The 11,552-nt window shown below is 30.9% G+C and overlaps 2 protein-coding genes across 2 annotated transcripts; one reads left to right on the top strand and one right to left on the bottom strand.

Annotated features, from left to right (window-relative positions):
- Window positions 1-765: 765 nt before the first annotated feature.
- Window positions 766-5,599, bottom strand: LOC100809997 (60 kDa chaperonin). The gene is made up of 5 exons (XM_006603527.4): window positions 5,117-5,599; window positions 4,074-4,154; window positions 1,527-1,619; window positions 1,355-1,447; window positions 766-1,075 (listed from the first exon to the last, which is right to left on the bottom strand). Exons 2-5 carry the CDS (start codon window positions 4,146-4,148, stop codon window positions 854-856), a joined length of 483 nt encoding a protein of 160 aa, XP_006603590.3. The 5' UTR covers window positions 4,149-4,154; window positions 5,117-5,599; the 3' UTR covers window positions 766-853.
- Window positions 5,600-8,166: 2,567 nt separating this feature from the next.
- On the top strand, window positions 8,167-8,755 carry LOC100500432 (uncharacterized). The gene has a single exon (NM_001251064.3). It carries the CDS (start codon window positions 8,228-8,230, stop codon window positions 8,564-8,566), a length of 339 nt encoding a protein of 112 aa, NP_001237993.2. The 5' UTR covers window positions 8,167-8,227; the 3' UTR covers window positions 8,567-8,755.
- The last annotated feature ends 2,797 nt before the right edge of the window (window positions 8,756-11,552 follow it).

Raw genomic sequence — 11,552 nt, 5'->3', positions numbered from 1 at the left:
ATCTTACAAATTATAATTTGAAATTATAACAAATAAATATATACTCCATTCAATCTTAAATATAAGAAAAAAAAATCAATTCCCGAAAATTAATTAACTACACTTAGTTGTACAAATTTAAATAAGTATTTTTTTTTTCCTTATCCTATAGTACAACTTCTAATAACGGCTCCACCAAATTACACGCACATACGAGTTCAACAATTCATATTAGAGTCTCAAAACAACCCTCACCACTACCAAAAAACAAGGCTTTTACATCGGTCGAAAACAACATTCTACATCAATGGTTAACCGAGGTAGAATATAACGTCGTTGATAGTTAAATGTCTCGAGATCGATCTTATATTGACAAATGTAGAAAACACACTCTTTTTTACATCGGTGTTAACCAAATCATTGTCTTTGAAAAACATTTATTGACTATGTTGCTAACGTCATCAACGACTTAGAAAATGTGCCAACGACAACGTTGCTAATGCATGCCCGTTGTTGAATGTTGAATTTTTTACATCAATGCTATGTGCTATGTTGACCATCGATGTAGAAATGCATGTTTTAACATCGGTGCTTACGACCGCACCAATATTAAATGTTGAATAACCTATAATTAAATTTTAGGTTAATTAATAATCAATATTTATATTTACATTATTATCAATATTGCTAATACTCAATAAATATTATTATATAATATTAAAATCAATATTTATGATTACAATATTATATATGTTACTAATAATTAATAAATATAACTATATAATATGAAAAGTTGTATTTATAATTACAATATTATCTATATTAGTAATAATCAACAAATATAATTATAAAATATGCAATAATAGTATCTATATTATCTATGTATGTAAATGTTGAACAGAAAGTGTAGATAATTAAGCATGAACCTAAAATGACCTTTATGTGCAGGTGGAGCTGAAATGGATGCCAATATGATTATCGAATTGCAGTATCCAACATTCTTTTGATGAAACCCGTGAATATGTAGGTTGGAAGCAGCACACAACTGACTAAATACACGAACAACATTTTGAAGCTCTGCAACAGTTGCTCTCACCTAACATTAAGAAACCAATATCAATCACAATGTACAGCATCAAACCAGATCCTGCTTTATCATTCTCTGAGATGAATTACACTCTTCTGAGACATAGGCATCCCAGGTATAAATTTTGAATTCACAAGTAACCATTTCTTATGATGTTGACATCCCAAACATGAAATTCAATATAAATATGCCATCATATTAAACAAAACCTAAAGTTTAATTATTCAGATTGTTTGGCAATCACATGGAAGAAAATTAAAAACTATTGATGCTCAAACAGAAAATCACCTTTGTTGGATCAATGATCCCAGCAGACATCAGATCTTCATATTTACCAGTGGCAGCATTATATCCATATCCTGGATTGTCACTGGACAATACCTAATTACAACACAAATCACATCATCACAACCACACTCGTAGAGAAAAGAGAAATTCTACACAGACCAAACCTTAATACCTTCTCACTGACAACACTATCATTGACACGAGCATTCTTAGCAATTAATTTCAAAGGGTAACTAAGAGCTCTTTTCACAATATCAGCTTCAACCTGCAAAAATTAAACACAATTTAGAAGTCATGACCATGTTCGGAGTTGAATTTGAAAACGTCAGGAGCATTTCCCAGCATCCAAAACAAAAAATATCACAACAAAAAATGGAATGGGTGGAGGCTGATTGTGGTGGGATTTAAAATAGAGCACGTTTAGAGGCATGTGTGACCTCTATTCTCAGCCAATGGTATGATTTGTAACCAAAATTTGCAGCTCCAAAGACATTGTCACAATTAATGGTATGTTTCCAGGACCAGTTGTTTACCAATATGATACCTTTCAATGTTACTATGATAGAATCATAGTAAAAGTGACCAATATGACACCTTTCAATGTTACAATTCACTGGTAATCCCAATGACAACCTCATACATAAATAGTTCACCCTGTTAACAATATTATTATAGCTAACAAACTTGAATTTTACATTTCAGGCATGGTGTCCGGCAAAGGCTATCATGCTGGTATGATGGGCCATCCTTGATTACAGAATGTCCAATTCAAGCAGGCCAGAGTTTCACCTATAATTTTACAGTTGTGCAGCAGAAGTGTTAAATGTAACATTTGACCACCTTTATTCTATCACCTATTTTTCTATCTATCATGTCACTTATCATTAGATTGTTCTGAATCAAACTCAAGGTGACTTAAACTTTATAAGAACGGAAAACCAACTAAGTAACTAAACTAGTTCCCCGTTAGCTTAACTATATTATATGGAAGGTGAAATACTTTTATAGATTTAGTGTATGTGTGTCAATGTGTGTGTTTATTGTTTAATATTTTTCCTATTTAAGACACATCAAAGTTTGCCCGTACTTCAATTCTTCTCGAACAAATATATAAACCAAACAAAACTTTTAAAAGATCATATTATTAATAAACAACCTTCATATATAATGAGGACTGAGACTTCACAGCAAAAAATTCCCAGAGATTTTAGAAACTTCTAGTTTCATTTAGCTGTTATATATGCATGACTTGCGATGGGTTTGCTCTCGTAAACATGCCATGCATATTTCTTTTGGTATTGAAAATTCTAAGTGAGTTGGATCTCATAGCATGCTCATGAGAGCATTATTCAAGATTCGAAAAACACTAAGAGTATGTTTGGATAGAGAATTTTAACTGAGCAAAGTAATTTATGAGAGAATTTGAATTTCAGAATCAAGAATTCATTGTTTGGATGTTTTTTGTGAAGAATTTAAAATTTTAGAATTTTAAAACAGAATTTTAAATAACTAAAAATCTGGAATTTCAATTTCCTTCTAAAAGCTGGGAAATTGAAATTCTCTTCTTATCGTCTTCTTCAAGAAACACCGTCTCAAGTTGTGAAACATCGATCGGACCTGAGAACATAGAAGAATACATATAACTAGCACACCAATTATATCTTTTCTTTTTTTCATTCATTTTTGTCACCCTCGTAATTTTAACTTTTTTTTATCCAAACACAAAATTTTGAAAATAAAAGAATTTCAATTGAAGTATTTGAAATTCTTAGAATTTAAAAATTTTTAAAATTTTAAATTCCTCCATCCAAACACACTCTGTAATTTGGATAGAGAATTTTAATTTAGAAAAGTAATTTATCAGAGAATTTGAATTTCTGTAATTTAGAATTCATTGTTTAGATGTTTTTTATGAAGAATTTAAAATTTTAGAATTTTAAAACAGAATTTTAAACAATTAAAAATCTGGAATTTCAATTTCCTTCTAAAAGGTGAGAAATTGAAATTCTCCGTCTTCTTCAACAAATACCGTCTGAGCCTCCTAAAATATCGATAGAATGTGAGCATAAAGAAACATGTATAACTAGCCCACCAACCATATCTTTTTTTTTTTCATTCTCATAATTTTAATTTTTTTATCCAAACACAAAATTTTAAAAATAAAAGAATTTCAATTGAAGTATTTGAAATTCTTAAAATTTAAAATTTTTCAGAATTTTAAATTTTTCCATCCAAACACACTCACTCTAAAAGTATTTACAAATTACTCTCTCTTCTTTTTCATTTACAAAACATATTCTTTGGAATTAATTCTTCATATCATGCTTATAACTTTAATTTTTTTCTATTTTAATCTATACATCTTAGATTCTAGTTTTATATTTCACCTGAATTTAAAAATATTCATGCGCATAGGACACTAGTTGGTTTTATTAATCTTAATAAACAGATGTAATCATAATTCATAACATGCATTTACCATGTAGAAGAAAACATGGTAATTATAACACGCAGGCTATGCAGCAGTTCAAAATGTTGACTAAAAGAAAGTGCAGGTAAGATTAAGAGGCAAAATACAAATGAAATTCTTTTCATCACATTTATTTTTCTTTCCTTTCTAATTTTTACCCTTTTTATATTATTCATTTAACGGTGAAGAATTTTACAAAAATTTGTGGTGCAGTGGTTCCATGTAATTGACCCCATAAAACAAAACCACCTTTAAGTGATGATAGGTCTCGGTGCCCATTCGCAATGCTTCCTCAAATTTGCTTGCTCCAATTGGGACAATCATGATTTCCTAATAGAAATTATGTAAGAAAGATTTCATAATTAAAAGAGTTTAAATCACTATGAAGAAAAAGAAACACAGATTAAAAAGAAACTATATTTGTTTTTGCTTGCTCAGAAAATAAAGAACAGAATTAAACACAACAATCAATCGCAAAAGTTATGCCATAAATAACTGAACAGGTGTTAGTTACAACAAAAATAATTTATTTTTCAGATATAAAAGTTAAATGAACTTCTAAAAATATTAATTGTTAAAGAGCCATGCTTAAAGAAAAAAACTACTGCACGAAAGTTACGAATTCAAACTTAGACAAAATCAAGTTTTGTGTTACCAGTCATGGAGGAAAGATCATCATCCCATAAAATTGCAACAAAATAGTTTTGTTCAAATCGGTGAATGATAAATTTCATACCACATATCATATTGTGAAACCATACAAGTTCGAAAGGCACAAAAGGTAATATTTCAATGAAGACTATGTTTATGTAAAACTTGATTGTACAGACAAAACTAGAAGTTGAACATGAGAAGGCAAAATTGTCACTATGTGTATACATATATATATTTCCTCCCAATAAAGATGAATCTAAAAGTTTTGCGAATAATTCATTACAGAGGAAAACAGAACCATATACACTAACTATACATTGATTCAAGTATTCTACTATCCCTATGCTAATATCTTGTCCCATAGAAAGAATATGACAAAACAGAAGAAATAAAAAAAGGTTTTAACATTTGATGAAGGAGGAACAAATTATGCTCCTGAAGGTAGTCATTAGCCAATGGCCTCAAAACTGAAGAAATAAAAAAAGGTTTACAATGAATCAAACAATTACGAAAGTTAATCAACCAAACCCACGCTCTCACGGTGCCTCAAAAAGGATTGTCTCACAGAAATGTAAACTAACAAAATAAGAAGGAAATGTGGAAAGAGAGAATAGATCTGAGATCCTGGTGGCCTGCACCTGCGCGCAGGAGCGATGATGCTACTCTGGCCGGCGAGAAGCTTCTCATAGTATCCCTCCACGTCGTTCCCGAACACTGACGCGAGCCCCATCCCGTGATAATCACGTGCTTCTTTGGGTCCTTCTTCCGCTGCGGGGCGGACACCTTCGACGCCACCGTAGCGGACACGAAGAACACGCGCTTCGCAGAGGAGGTGCGTCGCTTGGCGGCGGCATTGTTGGGGCCTGAAGAGGGTTCAAGGGAGAACCGCGGAGGGTGATGATCGCGGAAGGCCAGGTTGTTCGTTGGAGTCTCGATGGCGTCGCTGCCTGCACTGGTGGTTCTCGCGGTGGTTTGGGGGTTGGAGATGAGGAGGATAGGAGGCGCGGTAGAGAGAGAATGGAAGGGATTTTGTAATTTGTGATTTTAGAGAGAGAAATAATCTACGGGGAGCTGAGGAGTTGGATTTTAAAAGGAAGAGAAAAACTTATTCAAAGAGGGTCAAAATGAAAAGACCGTCTTTGTATTACAAATACAACTACTACGGGCAAAGCGGGACCCGTCTTAGTACTTCTTAGAGTTACTATTCAAGGCGGTTATTAAAATGACCTTAGTTGTATATTTTGTCAAAATTACTATAATGGCACCGTATATTTTTCAACAACGTTTGAAGGTGTATCTTTTATAGCTAAGATTTTACCTTTTTACCTAAATTTTAGGATTGTTTTGATCCAATTCATAGCTGTTAATCATGAATGACTGAGGTGCCAAATAGTGTTTTTAATTTATAGATTTCTAATTTATAGATTCTTAGGTAGAGAAGGAACATAAGAGTTGTGTGATCTTGTCTAACCTTGATAACCCTGCTTGAACTGGACAAGTGGGATGTCAACCCAGGGCTTAGCTGTAAGCATTTATGTTGGAATAATTTGATCACTGATTAGTGACTAGTTAAAGTATAGCGCGTCATTGTGAATATTTTTATTTGTATTAAATTACTTGTATTTTAAATTTAGTATATAGTGTTTTTTTAGTATTTTATTGTTTTTTAATAAATATTCATTTACGTGATTTAATAAATTGTTTTTTTAACGCAAAATATTATTAACGAAAGAGTACTTACAAGATATACCCTACCCTGTAAGGCTATAACATACAAAACACAATTCGCACCCTGTAGCACAATAAGATCACATAGCTAATAAATGTAATACACAGTATACAAAAACGTTATCAATAAAACAAGTTGGTTTCACCAATTAAATTGGAACACGAACTTGTACTCAAGTAGGGTATGTAACATTAATGAGTGATGAAAAAGAATTCAGAAATTGGAAAATTCTAGAAAAAAATTTCAGAAATTGCAATAGAAAACAAAAAGAAGGTGAAATTTAAATTAAATTAATAGTTTATTTTTATTAATAATGATTGTAATTTTTTTATTTTATTATTAATTTTAATGAAATAATAAAGGAATTAACATCTTTATAATTTTTTATAAGGAGAAGTCAAAAGAAGAAAATTTAAGTGCTCTAGAGGAAAATTGCAATCATTAACATTATATCACAGGTAATTTTAACATGTTAGGGTTCAACATATTTACATTTTGAATTTATCTTTTTTTTTCATCATCTTTGTCTTTTATTTTTCTTATCTTTTATATTAAAATTTCTTATCTATTTTATTTTTTATTTTTTTTATCTTTATCATCTTTTAATTTAAATATTTATCTTATTTTTTATTTTAAATTCCCTGAAAGTTGAGTTTGCATCAATCTAAGTATAAACAAAATCCGTATAGAGTCAACACTTGAACTTTTGAGTATTTTACTATTTAAGACACATTGCTACCCTTGCTAATGAGTTAACAAGTAACAAGTGTTTGGCGTCGTTGTCAAGGACTTTGTTCTTCATACTTCATTGTTTAGTCCTTCTTCGTGATAAGGGTGTGAACTTGCACGCTGAGCAAGAGTGTGTGTTAAGCCTGTATTGTGATTGTCCATTTCTTCCAACCTTTCTTCATGGTTTTTTCTTTCAATTTTTTTATCAATTTTTCTCTAAAACACTTCTTCTAATAAAAATTATAAAGATATTAATTTTTTCATTATTTCATTAAAAATAATAATAAAGTGAAAAAATTACTATCATTATTAATCAAAATTAACTATCAAATTAACTCAAATTTTATTGTTATCAAGTATAGCGATCGATTAGCATTGAACCAAAAAAATTAATTACTAGATATACTGAACATCATTTAAGTATCTGTTTTAATAAATAAAAAAGTGTATATAAACTTGGTCAAATTTTTACCTCAAAATAATACATATTCTTTCACAAACAAAATGAGTTATATTATTCTTGCACAATTTTTACCACTCATTTTTTCTCTCATTTATCTTATTCCATATTTTTCTGTCTCTTTTTTTTCTCCGTAGTAAATTTTTTTTTTGTACAAAGTTACTATAAAAGAGAATTTCTCAAAGAATATCATATAGAAAGTGTACAAACTTACTATACAATTAGGGAACTTATTGGGCATAAATTTTTTTTCATGAAACACTCTTTTAAAACTAGACTTATATATGTTTTTTTCCCTATATATTAGTATTTTCCCGTTTTTTATTTATGTAAGTTGATGTTTTTCTAATTTTGGTCATGTAAGATATATAATTGACTTATTTTTGGTCCCTATAAGTTTATATTTTTTTAAAAAAATTAGTTTTTATAAGATTTTTTTTTATTTACCATCCCCATAAGTATGCATTTATAGGGACTAAACTTTAAAAAAATATATATAAATTATAGAAATTAAAAATGAGTAAAATATCTTGCAAGAATCAAAATTAAAAAGTCACAAACTCACCATGATTAAAATTTGGAAAATGAACTTACGTATCTTAAAAATGAAACAAAACACTAACTTTCCTATATCACAAATATATTTAAACCTGAAAATTATTACAAAATATCAAAATTTATATTTATTTAAAAATAAAGAATAAAAAAAGATGGACATAGTACATGTCTTAATGAGGTACATAAATAGCCACTGCCGACGCTAAATCAGTGTCCATTATTTGTGATAATATCTCTCTAGATTTTGTGGCAGTGAGAAGCAGAGTAGCGGACATGAAGAAGCAAGCATCAACCTTTTTCCTCATGTGGCTTATGGTCATTTCGCTTCAAACACATATCACCATTGCAGCTCTGTCCAAGTCCAATGGCACAATTTCTCTGTGCGATGGCTCCGTGGAGGACTGCCTAAACGTCGACCACTTGGACTCGCAGCTTCCCACCATCTCCAGCTCCCACTTCCGCAGAATCCTCCTTGCAGGCCAAAATACAGGAGGTACACCTGATCCTAATAACCCCGCCATCAAATGTGTGCGAATAGACCGATATGGCAGCTGTCTGCCCCAAGCTGATGGTAAAAAGAGACACTGTGACATAACCAACAGGGGCTGTTGATCGCGTCGGCCAAGCTATTTATGTGTTCTAATGCTTTTGTTTCTTCTCTCCACTGTTGTTGTTGTGCTATGTCTCGATTATTGGGCATGTTTTCGTTTATATGTATGCTTTTCTGCTCTTTATATATTATATTTATTGAAGCCTGTAACTATGTATCCTCTCTTAATGTAATAATGGATTGTTTGATTCTAACTTCTACTCCTCAAACTCATGACTCGTATAAAGGAAAAAATAAAAGGGCTAGAGCTAATTTTCTACATGGTAAAAATATGTTTAAGACATGGGGGCCAAATTAATTATAAATTATATCGAGCATTTGGAGAGAAATATTAGAGGGGATAATTTGTCGCGTAACATCTCATTTTTCATAAATAAATTAAAATGTGTTTTTTTAGTATAAATAAATAAATAAATAATAGTTGTAATAAAATAATGCTTTGATATATATATATATATATATATATATATATATATATATTTGATTTATTCATTTGATAGTAAATAAAATAAAGTTCTTTTATATAAAATAATAAAAATAAATAAATAGAATAAATAATAAGTTGTGAATATCCTAGGTATAAATAACGATATGTTAGGTCAATTTTTAAATCCATTATGTCTCCTATTTCCCTTATTTTCATTTTTTTCTATTCTTCTCTCAAAACCGTCTCTTTTTCTCGCACACCACCAAATCTATCTTATAAAACCGACGATCTCAGACTTATTCACCGTTGGATCGTCGTGAAATTTAAGCATCAGGTTTGCAACTCAATTCTGAGCCTCTTCAGCGTTGGGAATTTCGAAATCATATCAGAGCTAAGAGAAATACACTTCGCATTGTAACCTTTTCTTTTTCCGCAAAAACACAAAACTGTCTCGTAAAACTATAATCCTGGATTTGTTAACCGTTGGATTGTCATAAAATTTTAATATGTGGTTTGGGATTCAATTTCTAACACCTTCACCGTTGTGATTTGCGAAATAATAACTATGGAGAGAGAAAAAAGAATCACACGAAGACAGTATAAAATGGAGACTTCAATCTCTTCTTCTCTTTGACGTTTGAGAACCATATCAGAGCAATCAGAGGAAAAAATTGAGAAATCTTAGGAACTTGCTAAAGATGCCGCTATCTCTACCGGAAGACATGTGAGTCCGCTTAGAGGTAATGGATGAGTTATTCACAATTAGGGATTAGTGAGAACATGTGTAGGGATCCTTAGAGTATCAATTGGAATGAGTTTTGAGGTGTTTTTGCAATTGTTGATTCTATCCTTATAATTATAAGTGTGAATTATATACGTTTGATGAACCAGTTGATGTCCTAATGAGAAATTGCTATGAAATTGATGTGTTCTTTTATTGAGTGTGAACCCTATAAATTGAACCTTTGTCTAATTAGCGTGAATTGATGAGATTAAATAAGTAGAGATTTAGCGTAAGAGGGAGTGAGACATTGATTTTGTATTTTCTCCTTTTCATGATTTTTTGGTTTTTTTTATAGTTTAAAATTAATATTATATTTGAAATTGACCAAAGATTTCTAATAGATTGTCTGTTGTATTCTTAGATAATATATATGAATTCATGTATACTTATATATATAGGAAAGTGTTCATATAATTATTTAGAATTGATACATTGAAAGCTTACTTTGAAATTCATGATCCAATATGATGTATGTTGTTGGTTATATATATATAAATTTAGCTATATATTTATTTATATTAATATTTTATGTAAATAATATTGTAGTGTTGTTATGGTGTGATTCCAAAAATTATTCTATTATGATTAGATTTGAGGTACATGTGTATTGAGATGTGTGTATTGAGTTGTGAGCTGTGAATTATACAATAAGCCGACCAATATTGATATTGAGAAAAGTGTTGATGCGCAGTGTTAAAGAGAAAATGTAGATTTCCTATTTAGGAATCAGTGTTAAATTGTAGCGCAATGTGTTAAACGTGTTTGAAACACGAGTGTGAGGTCGTGGGTATTGTATAATTCATGAGCAGTGTTTATAAATGGAATATGTGATGAATTGTGGAATAACATGTTGCTTTGAGATTATAATATTATTATTGAGATTGAGTATAAGTGCAAAGTTGAATATGTGTTAATTTGTGAGATACGTGAAAACATGTGATGATGGATTGTGACACTATGAGATGTGAAATTGTGAATGAGTTTTAGTTGTGAATAAGTGTGTGGTTAACACTTGACGTGACATTACTTGTGTTGTAAGCTCTGAATTGTACAATAACCTGACCAGTGTTATCTTGAGAAAAGTGTTGATGCGCAGTGTTAAAGAGAAAGTGTAGGTTTCCTATTTAAGAACCAGCGTTAAATTGTAGCACAATTGTGTTAAACGTGTTTAAAACATGAGTGTAAGGCCGTGGATATTGTATAAGTCATGAGCAGTGTCTGCATGTAAAAAAAAAATATTTTAGGGGTTGGACCTGAATCAGGAGGGAGAAGCCTTGACGGACTCTTCAGAGTGTAGGTCTTGGGGGTCACCCGATTTGAGTGCTCCTTTAAGCTTGTGTCGATCCCACATGGTTCGAGTATTCTCGCAAAACAGCGTAACCCTAACTGGTCTCCCTATGATTTTACTTAGTAAGAGTGACCTGACATATTCATTGTATGGTGTGTCTTGTTATGTACTCCTAAGCGCCCCAGGGTGGTTTTTCACTGACATGGTACCACATTGCATATAGGCTTGAGTCTTAGCATAACTGTTGCATACGCTTGCTAATTGTTTATTATGAAATTTATGTATTATTATATCTTGATCGAAGTGTGTGATTCTTATGTAATGTAATTGATGATTGAAAAATGAATTTTGAATGACAAAGTGATGGAATTACGTGAGTTATGTCAAAATAAGTTTTATTTTGTTTATATGATATGTATATAGTTGTCTTGCTTCTCTATTATTTAGAAATATAATAACTCACTCTCTGTGTGCTATTTGTGTTTGGAT

Source organism: Glycine max, chromosome 18 (assembly GCF_000004515.6).
Source record: "Glycine max cultivar Williams 82 chromosome 18, Glycine_max_v4.0, whole genome shotgun sequence".
In the NCBI taxonomy this organism is placed as follows: domain Eukaryota; kingdom Viridiplantae; phylum Streptophyta; class Magnoliopsida; order Fabales; family Fabaceae; genus Glycine; species Glycine max.
Note: the sequence above shows the minus strand (reverse complement) of the source record. Positions and strands in the feature narration are given on the sequence as shown.

Excerpts from the sequence above, each read along its gene's own strand:
- LOC100500432 (NM_001251064.3), top strand. The coding sequence starts at position 8,228 with ATGAAGAAGCAAGCATCAACCTTTTTCCTCATGTGGCTTATGGTCATT.
- LOC100809997 (XM_006603527.4), bottom strand. The coding sequence starts at position 4,148 with ATGATTGTCCCAATTGGAGCAAGCAAATTTGAGGAAGCATTGCGAATG. Across the intron at positions 1,620-4,073 it reads AGACCTATCATCACTTAAAG|GTTGAAGCTGATATTGTGAA; the intron begins GTGGTTTTGTTT and ends TAATTTTTGCAG. Across the intron at positions 1,448-1,526 it reads ATAGTGTTGTCAGTGAGAAG|GTATTGTCCAGTGACAATCC; the intron begins GTATTAAGGTTT and ends TGTTGTAATTAG.